Source organism: Natator depressus, chromosome 11, assembly GCF_965152275.1.
Source record: "Natator depressus isolate rNatDep1 chromosome 11, rNatDep2.hap1, whole genome shotgun sequence".
NCBI lineage: Eukaryota > Metazoa > Chordata > Testudines > Cheloniidae > Natator > Natator depressus.
In genome coordinates, this window is record NC_134244.1 from 52646611 (window position 1) to 52664994 (window position 18384).

Genomic DNA, 18384 nt, shown 5'->3' on the forward strand with positions numbered 1-18384 from the left:
CCAAAGTGGAGGATTTACCGTTCGACAAAGAAACGTTTTTCTGGAAAAAACGATGAAGTCCTTCACATGATGAAAGATTCCAGGGCTACCCTGCAAACACTAGGGATCTACACCCTTCCTTCCAAGAGAAAGAGATACCAGCCTTACTAGAGGTCTCACCCGCAGCAATACAACCACCCACAGTCCAAGCAGTACGAGACTGGGAGGTCCCACAGCAGGTCTAACCAGATGTCAGCTAACCCAGTCGGAACAACCTACGTCCCGCCAGTCCGTCAACAAACCACAATTTTGAAGTCTTGGTTGAGGATCTGAGTGACCACTCCTTACCGCCGTCGCCTCCAATGCTTCCCTTGGCGAAACATCACACACGATCACTGGGTCCTGGAAATAGTGCAGTTGGGCTATTCCAGCCCCTTTATTTCATGCCCCCCTACCCTTTCCATCCCTCTTCAGGGTCCCCTCTCATGAACACCTACTTCAGGAGGAAGTAACTCAACTACTCCTCTTAGGTGCAGTGGAATGAGTTCCAGCACAACACAGAGGGAAGGGATTTTACTCCCACTATTTCTTGACCCAGAAGAAAAGCAGAGGAGGGTGACCCATTCTAGACCTGCAACAACTCAACAAATTCATCCGCCCCCAAAAATTCAGAATGGTCACGTTAAGCACAATAATGCCGGTGCTGGAACGAGGGGACTGGTTCTCACCCCTCGACCTACAAGACGCATATTTCCATATCTCCATATACCCAGCAGACAGACAATTCCTACGGTTCACAGTGGGACATGATCACTTCCAATACAGAGTGCTCCCATTCGGTCTTTCCACCGCACCGCGGGTGTTTTCCAAGACTCTCACGGTGGTAGCGGCCCACCTCGCAAACAAGGGATCATATTTTTCCCGTGCCTGGAAGACTGTCTTGTCAAGGGCCGATCATACGAAGAAACGCCAACGGCCACGCTATCGACCATCGCTTTTTTCCAAAGGCTTGGACTGCAAATAAACTTCCAAAAGTCCACTGAGACACCTACACAGCAAATGGAGTTCATTGGGGCTTACCTGGACTTGACCCTCGCCAGAGCCTTCCTCCAGCAGGCCAGGTTCCTCACCATCAAACACCTCATACACATGGTATCCCCAGAATGGGTCTGCAACTTCTGGGCTACATGGCAGCTGCCAAGTTCGTGGTGAAACACGCCAGACTACACATGAGTTGCTTACAGGGCTGGTTGAGTTCAGTATGCAAACCCACCAAGCACAGCCTCCACATGATGGTAACTCCACCCGCAAACGTGCTGAACTCACTGCACTGGTGGACAGAAAGGGAGAATATATGCACAGGAGTTCCCTTTCGCCAAAATCCCCCAGCACTCATGCTCACCACACACGCCTCCCTGATAGGCTGGGGTGCACACCTGCAACGCAACATGACACAAGGCAGGTGGTCTGCACCAGAAGCCCATCTGTATATAAAGCTCCTAGAACTGAGAGCTGTCAGGTATGCCTGCCTTCACTTCCTCCCACTCATTCGAAATAAATCTATTCAAGTACTCACGGACAACATTGCATGCATGGGGGAGCAAGATCACGCTCCCTGTGCATAGAAGTCATCAAACTTTGGAACTGGTGCATGCGACATTGCATAGACATCATGGCTTCATACCTGCCAGAGTGTCAGCACACCACCGCCAACACCCTCAGCAGGCACTTTTCACAGGAACACGAATGGGAACTAAATCCTGTAATCGAATCCCACCTAGTCTCCCTTTGGGGCTGTCCTTCGACAGACCTATTCGCCAGAGCAAGGAACCGCAAATGCCAATTATTTCACTTCAGAGCGGGACTCGGGACCGGCTCCTTGGGAGACCCATTCCTAATCCCATGGAACAGGACACTCATGTATGCATTCCCTCTGATTCCTCTAATAAAGAGTTCTCTGCAAGATCAGGGACGACAAGGCCAAGTTCATATTTATCGCCCTGGCATGGGCCAGACAGACCTGGTATCCTTACCTGCTTCACATGTCGATCTACCCTCTGAGAACTCTCCCGATGAGACCGGACCTCCTCTCCCAGAGTGACGGTTGCATCCTCCATCCACAACTGGAGAAACTTCATTTGACGGCCTGGCTCCTCCTTGGTGCCAGTTGCATGAACTGGCCTTTTCGGAGCAAGTCAGACACGTGTTATGACACAGAAGACGCAACTCCATCCGCAATGCTTACCTCCAAAAGTGGAAACGTTTCTCGATGTGGTGCTTACAGAAAACCCTCACACCCTGCACCACACCCCTTCCCAATATCCTAGACTACATTTTAGAACTCAAAACAAAGGTTTATCGCTCAGCTCCATCAGAGTTCATCTCGCGGCAATCAATGCACAGGTGAGTAACCTTCTCTTAGCATTAGTGAAATTAACAATTTCTCTAGGCAAAACATGGACCCTGTATGTGCTGTTGCTCACTTAACCATAGGCTGCTGCCTAAAGGTCCTGTAATGTGAGTGCAGTTTATGGATCTGATAGATACTGAAATGTAGGGTTAACTTGAAAAGTTAGTTGTTGCTACGAGGAGTCCGGTGGCACCTTTAAAGACTAACAGATTTGTTTGGGCATAAGCTTTTGTGGGTAAAAAACCCACTTCTTCAGATGTTGTTCCTCAGTTGTTGCTCTTCATCTGAAAATATCAACTTTTTTCTTAGTGCTATAAAAAGTGCAATTAAATTTACTCAACCATAAGTATAGGTGCCCTGAGCATTTTAAAATGTTGAGGCAATTCCAAAACAAGGATCTCATGTAATGCTCAATGGAGAGGCATATGCTATCAAAATCACATTTCAGCATGCATGTTAGACTGTTTAGTGCACTTGTGTGGCCTGTCTGATGACTGAGATCTTGTCATCTTTCCTGCTTACAATCTAAGTCTTCACAGAGGCTTGCATGTTTGCTTGTGGATCTGTTGTCTTGGAAATTAAAACCCTTCAGGCATATGTTGTCCTTGTATTTATCCACACAAAAGTATGTAAAGAACTTCATAGTAGCACCATGTTTAGTGATGGAGAAATATTGCTTCGCTGTCCCTTCTCAAGTGTAGATCTAAACACAGCTGCATGATTAGGAACTGAGGAAAAATGATGTGCCATGTCCTTGGCGTTGCACTCTCTGCTGGGCACTGCTCCTTGGGAAAGGAGTACCTGCAGGCAAGAGTACCATTGACATGTGTTTATGCCCAGTCAATCTTTTTTTTTTCAGTCGGGGCAGGCCGGGGGGTAAGATAGTTTTCCATTGTAGTGTATTTGCATTTATTTATTGTCACAGGCTAACTGCTGAGTCAATCAGATGTGCTGAAATGGGGTTATCTGTCTTCTGTATTATCATTTTTATCAGCAAAACTCACAAGACATGGTGAGCCAGCTGCACGGGTTTAGGGTGACCAGAGGTCCCGATTTTATAGGGACAGTCCCGATATTTGGGGCTGTGTCTTATATAGGCGCCTATCTCCTTCTCCTCCCCCCCCCATCCCCCCCTAATTTTCCACACTTGCTGTCTGGTCACCCTACAGGGGGTTGTTTCAGGAGGTCAGAACATCAAGGAAAGTGCAGCACAGGTGACACAGCCTGTGGATATCGGCACTTAGTGGCACTTCTGGATGCTGCGTGGCTGGGAGCTCTGAACAAGTGACTCTTCAGCATCTGGTATTGTACAGCAGGAAGAATGTACTGAGTGGAAGCTCTGCAAAGCTCAGGCTGCTTCCTCCCCTGAACTTTGCAGACAGCTTGATTTTGATTTTCCAGCTGAAGGGGAAACTTCTTTGAAGTTTTTGGCCTCTACTGGAAGACTTCTTAAAGATGCTGAAAGGAAAATCTGCCTATTACAAAAGACCTATTTTAGGTCAATGAGAGTTGTGGAAGAGCCAAACAGTGATGTGGTGCTGTCTTGTTTACTGCTGTTAGCCTCAGATACCCCTTCGCTACATGTGGTGGTGGTGAAATTCAGAAAGACTTAATAAAGATGCATTGATGGTTTTTAAGCAACTGGAAGATTGCAAGGGAGTTTTTTCCACTCTCAGTGGAAAATGAAGGGTTAGAGACACCAGATTGCAGAATTGAATCGATCTGGACTGCAGGAAGTAGCTATCAGAAATTTGCAGATGGCTGAGAAATTTATGTAATCACAAAATAGAGAACTGTGAAAACTGACTGAGAGTAAGAAATATGAGGGTTACTAGACTCCAGAAACACAGAATGGAAGCAATCCAGAACAAACGTGCTCCAAGTGTTCATAATTTTGGTGCCTGACCGGTCTGTGCCACAAACCATAGCCAGTCTGTGCCACTTAATTTCATGTAACCAACAGTTCCTCTGGTGCAGGAAGCAGCTGGATATGGTCTTTATTATATTTCTGGTGAGGATGGTTCAATGGTTAGAGCATTAGCCTGGGACTTGGGAAACCTGGGTTCAAGGAAACCCCACTTTGCCACAAATATCCTGTATGACACAGGGGAAAGTCACTCAGAACTTCTCTATGCTTCCATTCCCCATCTGTAAAATGGATATATTAGCAATTCCCTACCCCACAGAGTGTTGTAAGGATAAATACATTAGATTGTGAGGCACTCAGATACTACAATAATGGTGGCCATAAAAGTATTTATCTACAAGAGAAATTCTCCAGAAATCATAAATTCTGTACATCTAGAATAGTTTCCTTATCAACTGAGCATTCCAGATTGTTTCATGATACCCAGTAAAACCATCTGCAGGTTGGGTTACCTTCTACAGGTCAGAGTTCTAATGCTACACCCTGGTATAAAATGAGAAAGATCCTTTTCTGTATTAACTTCAGTCTTAATGGCTACTTGGGAATACTGTTGGGCAAAACTTCTGGAACCCTAAAGTGTTTATCAGTATGTGTATTGACTGTTAGATACGCACAATCTTTATTCCACTTTTTCCCAGACAGAAATCTGTTGTATAGTGGTTATGCAAGGTAGTTTTATGCCACACAACACTTAACTATATTTTTAAGGTTATTTGCTCCTTGAACAACCTTACCATCTTTGAAACAGTCTGCAGACCTTGGGAATTTGATATTTTAGCGTTTATGGCAATGGATATAGTTAGAGAAGGATTTTGGAAAACCAGTAGAAGATCAAGAAGATCTGCTCCAGTGCTGCAGTAAGTGGGGAATAATTGTAAATGTCTCAAATACAAGATCTCTGTGCCCTCGATACGTTGTCACATCAATTTTGCCCTGGACTAAGATTTCTGTGTATTAGCCATGTGACCCAGTCTCAGCAAATGGTTAGTGGGTGTAGATTCTACACCCCGAAACTACTAACAGTGGCGGGAAACAGTGCATATTTATTTTAGGAAGTTTTCTCAAGGAACAATGTAGACAAGAAATCCCATAATATACATCTATACATCCTGTTTTAATTTTTAAAAACTTTGTTTACAAGAGTGGCCTCATCACAGGACCTTTTTTATTATTTGGTGCATGTAATCTAGACGTTAACCTTTGGTAGAAAGTGGATTTGCATTTCTGAAATTATGTTCAGTGCGGGCAGTCAGAATACCTGAGTTTTACTATCATGAAGATCAGCAGTAACAGGGAAAGCAAGTTGCTCTTCAGCGGATTGTAAAATCCCTTCATAGTAGGTCATCCTCTCTTTCAATTTAGAAGACATTATTTTATGTTTTGTTTCTTTGAAATGGTTAGGGATAAACTTGTTCAATCTTACCTTTCTTGAAACTATGATTAGAAAGCATCTTGCCAAATCTGCTGACAGAGCACAATCAGATGTGATGGCTCTGATGTGCCTGTTTTACATTGGATGTAATATACTGATATCCATCACAATAATTCCTATCACGCCTATAGGCAATTAGATTGCCTGATCTAAAGGGTAGTGAGAAAGGGGAAGAAATAAAATATTGTGGGGGGAAAGGTAGTGATGCTTGGGTCTGTAGAGTTATAGTATACACATGACCATTGTTAAACCATCAGATGGTGTCCGGAGAAATGAGCACAGCGCTAGGAATTGGCAGGTCCTTGTTTTGCCACTTACTCGTGTGGTCTTTGGTGAGTCCTTCCACATTTGTCTGTTTCCCCACCTGTAAAATGGGGCTCTTATTTACCCACCTTCAGTGAGGCGTATTTGAGGATTAATTGGTATATATCTATACTGTACTTTAAACGTAGACCTTCAGAGGTCATCTAGTCCCTCCTCTAGGACTGAGGCAGGATTAAATATATCTCGACCATCCTTGACTGGTGTTTCTCAGGCTAATATTCTGGGGGTGTATTAACAGGAGTGTTGAATGATGCTAAGTGTTGTTTCTTGTCATTTTGATATTTTCATGTATTAATCACGCTTTTTCAAACAGACCATTCTGAATGTTCCCTTTCTAAACTGGTACTGTAAAAATCTAGAGTTTGAAAATCTGACAGTGGAAGATAATTGAACACATGGGAGCATAAATGGACAAAAATAACATAGAACATTTTCTAGTTTCTAACCCTCTTTTATTACTAATATCATAAACAATTTCATGAGGTAATATCATATACCTTTTTCTTGTTACAGTAGCTAATGAAAGAGACTCTTGCACAAAGGACTATTTGCTGTACATGTGGTTTTTCCACCCTTAATTAAAACCCATTTTATTCCATCTCCTAGGTTCCTGGTTCAGTTCAGACAAGACAAAGTATGTGTGAAGTTTATACAGGGCAACCAGAAAAATGGCAACATCCCAACTTGTAAACGAAAAAACAACCGGCTCCTTGAAGTTGCTGTACCTTAACTGCAGTTGATCCCTCTACCTTTCATGGACTTGTTTTTTTGTTATAGTGCAATTTTTAGTTTTTTGGGCTGCTAGTGGCTAATAGCTTTAGAAACCCTTGGCAAAATATTTGACTAATAAGCTTTTAAATCTTTCTTAATGCAGTAGTTTTAACCCTCAAAATGTACATTTTGTCCAGTGGCAGCATTTTATGAACTGGCAAAATATCTGTTGCATATGATATGTGCTCTTTGTTTAGCCATCACATTTTAGTACAGCATACCATAAACCCACATATTAATGAAAAAACTATTAATACTCATTGGAGTAGAAATCTGCCTAACAGAAGATATATAGATTGCATCATAAAAGACATGATGCTTATTGGTAACTTCTGCCCATTGCATTTCTATACCACTTTCTGCTGGTGATCTAAAGGGTTAATTGTTTGCTACCATTAGAGAGACTGGTAGAATTATGAGACTGAAACAGTAACTTTAATTGTAAACAGCTCTAAGAGGTATGTAACTTGATCTTTAACAGAATATAGCACAGGGGAACCTAATTCTGCAAAGCAGAAGGAATGTACAACTGCCTATGCAGCATATGCATATGGTTTTTATTTGCAGTAAAGAAGCTGGTGTTTCAAAACAGGCTTTCTAATTAGGTCAGATATTTTTAATGACTATACAGTAGGAAGCAGAGTAGAATTAAGGCAGCAACAACATATTTCTTTCATTCACAAAAGCGATATAATTCAAAGCATATTTTCTATTCTGCTTTTTTCCTTAAATTACTGGGTAACATTAGATCCGGAAAAATGCAGTAGCATGAATAATGAAACCTGCAAGGTATTGAAACTGGTTAGTTATTTGAAGAGTTAGTCTTTTTCAGATATGGGCGTGTACAATGTGCAATAAAACACCCATGACATTTTGTGAAAAATTATTTATAATACACTTTTGTGTGTAAGAGAGAGATGATTGGTACAGCCTGCATAGATGATGTAGGGATGAAAGTAGGTTTGTGGTTTTAATTTGCAGTTTTTTAGAATGTACACTACAGTTGTCAATTTGGGAAAAGTACTTGGAATTAAAAAGTTTCGTAATTCTGGGAGATGATGTATATAAATTGATATAATAATAAAATTGTCCTAATTCTCTGATGATTGGTACTCTTATGTTATAACCATATTTTTGTATTTCAAAACTGTTTTTATAAGTTTTTTTGTGCCTGATGTAATGTGTGCACAGAAACACTTTACAATCAAGAACTGCATTATACACTTTCAGTGTAACTCACTGCAATTAATCTTTTATAAACCAGAAGCATTAGCTGAAAGCATGGATTTATGGGGACACTTTTGAGTTTTTAGATAGAGGTAACTATTCAAGTGAAGGGTTTGTTGAATGTAATTGTTTGATTTGTTGATGAAAGGACAGTTGAGAAGTATTGCGTGCTTGCAGGCTGATACAAATCCCTGCCTTCAAAGACAGGTTAAGATACCAGATATGCAATGCTGAAAGCCCAAGCATAAATAAAGTAAAGATAAACAAAGTTCAGAGTCTCATTAGTCTCCTGTTGGTGAAGTTATATAGTATTTGTGAAGATTTCCTTATGTTGTTGTTCTATTGTAATGTAGACTTTCAATATTAAAACCCTGCTATTTATTGCAGCAGTCACCAGGGCTTCACACGCACTCCTTACGTGTCCAGAAAAACAGTTGTTCCACTTCTGAAATTTTTGTCACATTTTGGTTTGGGTTAAAATGAAATAAAAGGGTTTAGCTGTGATTGGGGCACAAAATGGTTGCTTCCGCTTGTCTCCTTAATGCTACCCAGGTGTACTTTTTTTGAATGGCAATAGTGGTGAAACTTGTGTGTTAAACTTTTCGTAAATGAGACAAAAGCTACCCCTTTCTCGTAATCTTTTAGTAATACCTAAAAGCTCGAAATAAATCTGTGTTGTCAGATTAATTAATTTTAAGTTTTAAAGCAGCCTCCAATTTCTAGAGCAATATTAGGGTGCACTCAGATTATGAAGTCATGGCCCAAAAAACATAGCACAAAGGTGGTGATCTAATATTTCAAACTCCATTCTTCACATGCAATGAATTAAAATTTCCGCTTGGCAAAGTGTAATCCAGTTAAAGCTACAAGGGCTTGTAAAGTTGTTTAACCTTTCAGAATACTTCTAGTAGGAACCTATTAGGGCCAAATTTTCAAAAAATAACCTGGAAATCAGGAAAGCAGACATGTAAATTCTGTCATTGGGAATGAGCGACTGGAGATGGATACTGGATGATGACCTGTTCTGTTCATTCCCTTTGGGGCACCTGGCATTGGCCACTGTCAGAAGACAGGCTACTGGGCTAGATGGACCTTTTGGTCTGACCCAGTATGGCTGTTCTTATGTCATTGGTTCCTGCAGTTGTTTGCATGTGGAAAATTAGTGGTGGAATTCAGGAGCATTTGAACACTTGACCCATGGAATCAATGTTACCTTTTCACTTTTGCATCAAATCACTATATAAATGACTTCAATTTTATCCTCGGTGTGTATTTAAAATGATTATACTAAAAGGATAGTTGAGATATTTGAAGAAGATGAAGGTCTTTACCTTGGTTTCTATTGTGGTGTTTGTTCTCCCGAACTGTGGTAATTTCTAACCTGTGAACTAGTTCATACTTCGTCATATATTGCAATTGGACACCTACAAAATTATTGGATTCTAAATGTACAGAGAGTTTTTTTGAACATACATTATTTGGATATGTTCATTTAGTCATGATATTTTGAAGTTTAGAATAAGTATGCAGGATGTTGAAAAGAAAATATACGGTCATGTGGTTAGTTTCCTTTCCTTCCGTTTCCTTTCTTAACCTACTCTGGTGCAACTGTAAAAAGGGGCAAAAACCCGCTGGTGCTGAACTTACGTATCCCTTTATCTGTAATTTTTCATCTGTCATTGGAACTCTCAGTCAAGGATCACTGTTGGAGGGAACTCCCTGCATGAGACTTCACCAAATAAGAAATAAAACTTTGTTCCTAGACCCATATCCTCTCTAAATCTGTAAGTTGCTACTTGTACTCCTTACAAGTTTTACCTGCATGGGATTGGGAAGAAGTTCAGATTTAAGGTTAAACCTAATATTCAGGTTAACCTGATATTGATGAGTGGTTTAGGAAAACATAAAATCTGAATTTTATGTGTAATTTTCTTGTGAAGCAACATCTCTTTCCAAATGATTTCACAATAACCTTTTTTTCTTTCTTTCAATGACGTTCTGCTGTGTGCAATGTGATGTGAATGAGTTAAACCTTTCTCTAGACATTGCTTTCTTTGAACATTCTGCAAATTCAGCGTTCCTGTTGTCAGGATTTGGATTGGCTGCCCAAGGGAATAGTGTAAATAGGCCAGATTAACTTGATTTTCATAAAATGGCATCAAGCCACAAACCTGTTTTTTGTTTTTGTTTTATGGAAGAGAAGAAGAGATTTTCCTTTTATGTTTTTTTTTTACAGTTTTATACTGAATTATATAATTGATTTTTCATTATACAAATCACATCATAAGTAAACTAAGATGTACAGCATAAAGAATAGCATTCGTATTAGGCCAGGTTTGTTTGTGTTTTGTTTTGCTTTTGCCAGAAGTGAAAGTATTGTTTTTTTAAACACTTCTGGAATCCGTTAAAAAGCCTAACCTTAAATATAAAATATCTTTCCCCCTTCTGCTGAATTTTCATTGTTTAATAGTTAAACCTTTAAATATTTAAGTCCTTACTTTTGAAAAACCTATTTCAATGTTCTATAGGATATGATATAGTTTATTTCTGCAAATGGCACCGTAGTATAATTGCTATTTGAAGAGGAGAGGAAGGGCAACACAAATTAAATATTTAAGCTTCTCTGGATATTAAAATGTTTCAAGGACAGAAAAGAAAAACTAAACAGTTTAAAGGGGATACCATCAACTTAAACTTCACACACATCTGTGTTGTGGCAAGTAACACCCGTGATCGCTGTAACAGGAAAACACGGTTTTTCCTGTGATCTTTGCTCCTTCGGCATCTTTATTTCTGTGCATTTGACAATATTTTGCATATGGTCAATTTCACTGTTTCCATTGTATAATCAGTTTCCCCTGGAATTTGGCACATAAGAATAAGGGAGAGAAAAACATTTTTAAAAACTATTGTAAAATCCCCTAAATAAACAAAGGTCTCTGGCTCAGATTGTAGTAATTGAAACCACTTTTAAGTAATCTACTTTTAACTGAGTAGATTTCCTATTGAGAGGGTTCTTTCAGTAGCACAGGATTTTTGTAATTCAGGTTACAGACAGGGGCCTGATCCTGCAGACACTGAAGCACATGCATAACTTCACTTATGTGAATAATACTGTGGACTTCATGTGAGTAAAGTTACCCAAACACCTGAGTGTCTGCAGGATTGAGCCCAACGGGTACCGTGCTCCTACAAGAGGACAATAATATGCTATGCGTCACTTCTGTCTAAAGCTTTTCCATTTTCCCATTTGTTAAGTGAGGTAGTTTCTTCCAGAGGTTGTGCTAAAGGCTGTTCAATACATCGAAAAACATTATTGGCAAGGAGTGTGTTTGGGCAACAGCATTTCCTTCTGCTAGAAACATCAATAGAGGTGCTTGTTCTCTGTCTCCATATATACACACAAGCCGTATCCTCTGATCCAAAGTAATGGTAGAACATTAACTTTGGCATTTAGCTTATGCATCAGAGACTGAGGATTTATAAGGTGGGGTCTCTTAGCCATCTGAGCTTCTTAAAAGGAGGACATGGAGGATGAGGATTAGCGGTGATCCTGATCCTTTTGAACTGCTGCTAATAAAATTGGAAAAATCATCCTTGTATGGTGAGATGGCTTGGGATCAGGAGTTCTGGGAAGATTTAGTGGAATGCATTTGGAAGCTGAAAGTAAAGGGGAAGGAAACGCAACTTGGTTTTTCCAGTAACGAAACCCACAGATGAATACTCCATATGGCTTGCTGTTCTTGCCTAGAGTAAGCCTGCCTAAACAACGGCTGTGAAATGAACATCAAACTACATCCAGACTCCACATCAATTGAAACCAACTCTTACTCCTTCATGGGCTGAAACACTCAACTTTAAAACAACTCAAAAATGGGTGTTAGAAATGGACGTGACTGATGTCATCGTCAACAGGTGAAGTTTGTGTGGTAAAAGCTTTTTGAAACAGACTCCCCCGCCAATTCTTGTTATCAAATGTCAACATTTTAATGTGACAGGACAAAATTACATTATACAAACCAGAGCTGCACAAAACAGTTGACACCAACAAAAAGAAAAACAGAGATGTCATTTCTAAAAATCATCATACCTTTATATACTTCCTAGAATGCTACCTGCTTTTAGCTTTCCCCTATTTATGGCTGTTAGGCATTTGGCACTTAGCTTAATCTTTGAAAATTAAATCTAAAATAAAAGTAAACCTCTATTCCAAGAAATAAGTGTACCTTAGGGGTGTGATCTTGCAGAAACAAAGCCATTGACCCATCCGTTTCAACCACATTCCCCAACATGTCCATTATTAGCCTAGATAAGTGTGTACAAATTCTTGTACCCATAGATGGAGACAAGAAACAAGCAAAGCTCTTCTGCTGTCACTCATGCTGCAAAGGGGACAGGCTGACCGTGCTTACAAGTGTGACACGGTTGTCATTGGTGGTTGTCTGATCTAACATCCCTTCTAGAAGGTGGCGGCTGAGTATTTTAATTTCTTCTTCAATGCTCTCTGCAGGAGGGCTGTGCCCTGTAGGCAAGGGGACAGTATGGCAGAGTTCACTGGGATAAGATAAGTCCTATAGATGGAGAAGCTGCAGATCAGAGAGTAGGTGAGCTTGCCCACGTTCACACCCCAATTTACTCTCAGAACTGGGAGTAGAACCTGCGGCAATTCCTAACTGTCTAGAGCAGAGAAGGAAAAAGCACCATTGAGTGTCCACTTAATACAAACCCTGAGGGGAGGTGTGAGTGTATGGCAAACATGCAGGAAAAGAAACTTAGCTCAAGACTTCCTGAAGCCTTGTGCCATCCTATCACTTTAAGAAGCTTAATATAATTTAAGTTCCATTTGTTTGGTGGTATTTTAAATAACAGGCGGTGACTCGTGAGGATAGCTCAATGGTCGAAAGAGCTCAAGGGATCAGATAAAGTCTAATTAGGTTGTCATTAGGAGTGCCACGTAGCTAAGGATCCCTACCAACCACTTCCCGTGCAAAAAGTGTGGAGAACAGAGGAGCCATAGAGTCTGTACATTCAGTGACCCTTCCACCCCCACATATTGGTCTGCAGGTGTGAAATCCTATGGGTTGGAAAATGGAATGGAGAGCTGGGGATCTGTGGAATCCTGGCCCAGAATCTTGCAGACCATGCCCAGTGGATGGAGTCTTCCACTGCACTGGCTTGCAGCCCATGGCAACCCCTCTCGTGTAGCAATGCTGCAGGCCTAGTAGCCATGCTCCTTGACTCACTGACTTCAACTGTCCTCTGTCCCTCTGCAGCAGGTAAGGAGGAGCTGATGCATTTTGCAGCAAGACCTGCTGACTCTTGCAGGCCTGGCAGGTTTGAGTGTCACTTAGTGTGACTCCACCTCCTACCCCACCTGCATTTTCAGCTAAGGCCAGTTAGGGTAGTGATATTTGGTGGAGAGGAAAGTTAGCCTCCAGGAAGAGGGTACCTGCTTAACCCTGTTCCTTCTGTGCAGGCTACTATCACAGTAGTCACTCTCCCCATCTCTATTCGCAGCTCTTTGCACTGCTCAGTGGTGGTTGGGAGCATATGCACTTCGAGGATAAAGAATAAAATTGCAATCTATCGTTTTAGAGTTTGCTATATTAGCAAAGATTCTCTAAATACTGCTTTGTCTTGCGCTTTTCTGGATTTAATTAAGCATGTGGTGAGTGTTTTCTCTCTATTTTAAATTCAGTTTCTAATTAAGAGCTGACCTTACTGAAAGATGCTTTGTTCCCCTTTCAGGGGCAGATTGTTAACCATATCTACAGCCCAGTTATTTCCAAAAACTGGAGCGAAAGGAAAAATGTAAGCACAGATGAAGAGACATGAAAACATTCTCTTGCTCTCCAGGCATCTTTCACCAATCTTACTCTCTCTTAGCATGAGAAATTTTCACAACCAAGTGAGCTGATGCTCTCATAAATCCTACACCAACTTAATTCCCTTCTCCCAGTCTTCAGGACTACAAAATAAATTCCTGTTAGGCTAAAAGAAGGAAAATGGAGAAGTGTGAAAGGTAGCATACAGACGAAGGCACTTAGGACTGGATTCTGGCAGAGCGAAGGGGCCTAGAAGTGGATGTGAATTACAACCTTAGCATAATGCAGAAAGTGAAACTAATGAAAAATAAAGTAAATGTTACCAATTTTCAGTTACCAATTTAGGAAAGAATCTTTGTTCTAAACTGTTTGTTTGTTTGTTCAAAACTATTTGCAACATGTGCATTCCCTTTGGACAGTCCATCAACTTGGGCTCAAAACTTATCCCTGTCTTTGTTACCAAATAAATGGATTATGTACTCACAATTTTTTATGTTGGCAAAGTTATGACGTCTTGTCTTTTATGAATAACACTCTTATCAGCATGACTTCTGAGCACCTTACAGGTTTATACTAATCCTTAGGTGTGATCTATACTCAGACCTGACTTTTTTCCCCCTCTCTTTCTGTCCAGGAGAAGGTAGGATTCCTGGGAATTTCACTTTGCTTTTCTATTCTTGGTTCAGTCTCTTGCTGGAAAAAAATCACGTAAATCCAATGTTGACGTTAGGGAATAAATGCCCTAAGGGGGGGGAAAATGTATTCGTCCATGTCAGAACACTCCTGCTCATTCTAAAGGTGCCATCTGTGAGTCCTTTCTTTGTCGTAAATCCACAAGCACAGTTGGGTGGCAAAACACGTAGGGTCAGGTGCTCTGTAAGTATGATCTGATGTCTTTATGCCACTTTAAGTCATTTTAGCAGATTAATTGGGACTATATGCCACTGAAGTCCATTAGAGCAACTCCATGGCTGCCCTAGCTCATAACTGGGGTTAGCACGGCACTCAGAATCAAGTCATTGGAGCAGTACTCAGCCACAGGAGAGTATCAGCCCCTGAGAGTCAGTGAGTTTCACTGCTTTGCCTTGCAGGTTTTTCTTTTACCAACTTCAGTGAGGCTGTGAATCCCTGTGTGAACTGGAACTCAACAGTGCCTCTCAATATGTGTAGCCAGGGCTGGATTAAGGCAATCCAAGCCCCTAGCTGCACCATGACACAGGGCCCCCCTGAAGCCCTGCCTCCACCCAGAATATCATGATCTCCTCCCTTCCCAGATAGGCAGATGGCAGTTGCTTGGATCTCCTAATTCCTTGGGAGCAGCAGTGGTCCCCTCCCTGGAGAGTCAGGGGTTGCAACAGAGGCTCTCCCTATACTTACCTTAGCAGGGGAGGAAGGAGTGTGAGCTCAGGAGGTCCCTGGTTCAGTCCTTCATGTGTTGGCCAAGATGGTGGCTGTCACAGATGTAGTTTATCAGAAATAGGGGGACTGTAGCTCCTCCAGCTGAGATGAAAGGATTGGAATTTGATTCTTGTGGAATGTATGCCCGGTCAGTAAGAAAGTGGTAGCACCATGCTTTCTTTTAATAGATGGAAGGCACGTAATCTGTGTTCAGAAACTGTGAGACTGAAGTACATAGGGGTGGAGGGGACGTCCTGAATCATCAAGTCCAGTCCTCTGTTATTGTAGCCCAACTAGATTTCCCTTACTATTCCATTTGGGATGTTTTTTCTTTATATGTGAAAAGAAGCCTTCACTGAATATGACATTTAAAACCGTGAATCCTTGGAGGATGCATAAATATCTGTGACAGTGATGTGGCTTTTTTGTGTCCAGTTCCATTTAAATGCTAAGCCCTCTCCATGGGTGAGGAATTCAGCAACCATTTTGTTCTTGGATTTCAGTGCAGACTGTCGGAGGAGAAAGACACTGTGCTTGCTCGTGGACACTTTACTTTTGTTTTACTTTTTGTACTGTTGCATTCATAAGCTAACAAAGGCCACTGACGCAGAAGGTCGGCTGGCATTTTATGGGAAAATATAAGAGTGTTGGCAATGAGTGGGGATGCAAAGCAAAGATCTCAGAGGAAGGGAAGGAGGAGGGATGAGGTCCCCTAGTAAAAATTAATTTTAAAAAAGTCAAATGGCCACTTAGTGGAAATGTAAAATCTTTTAAAGTTTAATGAAAATGTTTAATGAAAAAGAGGAACTGTGTTGAACTGAAAAAGAGAAATAGTTCTGAATTACCAGCCTATTCTTTTCATTAAATATAAATAAAATAAAATAAATTTGGGGCCTAAAATTACTTGACATTGGCCCCATAAGAAGTGCAGTGTATAGTTTCCTTCTCCTACTAAAATGTATAAATGTATTATGAATATAAATGCACCCATTATTGTATGGTCTTGGCTTTGTTACGAACATTTGAATATAGGTTTGGGAATTTTGTGGGAAAGTCAAACTTGCAAGTAAGTTGGTATTCCAGTATTTACCTTTTTTTTTTTTTTTTTTTTTTAAATATATTGGCTCACGTGTGCATGCAGTGTACACAGGCATTAAAGACACAGTCCTGGGATGAAATCCTGGTTCTACTGAAGTCAATGGCAGCACTCTCATTGACTTCAATGGGGCCAGGATTTCTCCCGTCTCATGCAGTTTACAATCTACTACACAGACACCAAACAGATCATTACAGACTCCGGTTGGGATCATAACGTGACTTCCTCTTCTACTCCCTTTTCAGCGTTCCTGAAAACCAGTTTGAAGAGATCACAATTCACCTTCTATATTCGGTGTTGCAAACATTCCCCCTGCGTCTGTGAGAAATCCATGTGCTGCCAGCATGTGCAGCAGGAATATAGCTGGGAGCATTAGGCACCTCCTTTTAAGATCTGTAGATATGATGTGTGATGTGAACACTTTGGCATGGGTTTTCATGCTGGCATCCTTCCAGGCCAAGAATTTCATAGGGAAAATGACGTCTAAATCACTGAAACTCTGCAATGCCTGGAATGTGACCCAAAACTGCGCGCTCTCCAAAGAACAAAGTGTGCGCGCGCCCATTCCTTTAGCACAGATATGTAATGAGGGAAAAGTTAACAGCTTTATAATTTTAGTCTTTGAATTGGCGTTATGCAGAGACCGTGACAATGGACATGAAGACAGAAGTGAGGAAAAGACTGTACAGCCAGCCCTGGCATGCTTTGAAAGCTTGTTCCTTCAGTCCAGATGTTCTAAATCACGTGTGGAGCAGTGTTTGTGGCCAGATTCTGTTTGAAACGAATTGTTGATAGTCTCCTGAGACAGCTTGTGACAAACTGTGTAATAAAAATGCTAAAGATAGAAAGTTATTCCCTAGAAAAGCTGAGTTCCCACAATTCAGTGAGCTGGGAAAATTGTTGAACTTTCTTTGGACACAATGTGCTAGTTCCCTTCTCTTGCAACCTTTCTGGGTCCCCTCCTCTTTGTTTATAATCATTTCTTTTTCTACTAGCTCCAAGTAACCCTGTCCTCGATCTTTACTGTGCAGATAGTGGATGAATTTACCATTCTTTTACTTTTTTAGAAAAATAATATAATCTCGCACATTAGGAAATGCACTTATTAGATTCAAGCAATGTAGCTGTTTGCAATCAGTTTGCAGTTGTGGTAGGAAGCCTTTCTGTTTCTTGGAAAGCTAAACTGTAGGAAATGTATGAGAAATAGACAGAAAAAACTTGCTAAAATGCAGCATCTTAATACAGATGTTTCATGCCACAGAATAAAAATAAACAGTCACAGCAGAATTCCTTGTTTTTTCACCCTTGAGAGAATACATTATACCTATTACTCTTCAGTCCCACCAGGATTGAATGGGACCATTTTTGGCATTTGTACATTATATGTTACTCCTTAAATAGCCAGAGAGATAAATATTACATGAGTTGGACAGTGGCTTTCTCCCCACAACAATGAAGAGTGAGGGCCCACCTCAGGGGTTTGGGGCTTTTTTTGTTTTTTGTTTTTAATAAAAAAGAGGACGGAATTTTTGCAGTGTAGTAGCAGAGAATTTGCTAATAGCTATTCACCACAAAAAACCCCCAAACTAAATCAAAACAACAACCTCCCCCGCACTAATCCAGGCTTGATGGAAGACATGGTATAGGGAATTGGTGGTAATGTGCTGAAGATATGTTCACTGTGGAGTTCAAAATTCAGCTCATGTTAGTAGTGACCAAGAGTTGTTACCATTTGATTGCCATTCAGTGACGTGTAAAGTGTGTTGGTGGTTTGACTCCAATCCAACTACTAGTGAAGTGTCCACATTACGAAAACTACCTTCCCCTACTGGCCCTATTTTTTCCCCACCCCCCAATTCTTTGGTCATGGAATTGGCCACAGAATCCACCACCTGGCATAGGAATGTCCTCCAGAATCTAAATTTATGTTTAAACCCTCCCCCAAACATATCTAGCCTGTGTTTGCACCATTAAAACACGAACTGCGTGTAAGTG

General features: G+C 40.9%; 1 protein-coding gene across 4 annotated transcripts in view; it reads left to right on the forward strand.

The window, feature by feature from the left end:
- MYO1B (myosin IB) overlaps window positions 1-8580 on the forward strand; it is a 181028-nt gene extending 172448 nt beyond the window's left edge. For 2 of the 4 annotated variants that reach the window (XM_074967790.1, XM_074967791.1), the window contains one exon: window positions 6679-8580. In XM_074967790.1, the coding sequence (XP_074823891.1) occupies window positions 6679-6802 (124 nt within the window). In that variant the 3' untranslated portion in view covers window positions 6803-8580. The remainder of the gene's footprint in view (window positions 1-6678) is intronic. The other 2 variants (XM_074967788.1, XM_074967789.1) reach the window with 1 other exon arrangement.
- The last annotated feature ends 9804 nt before the right edge of the window (window positions 8581-18384 follow it).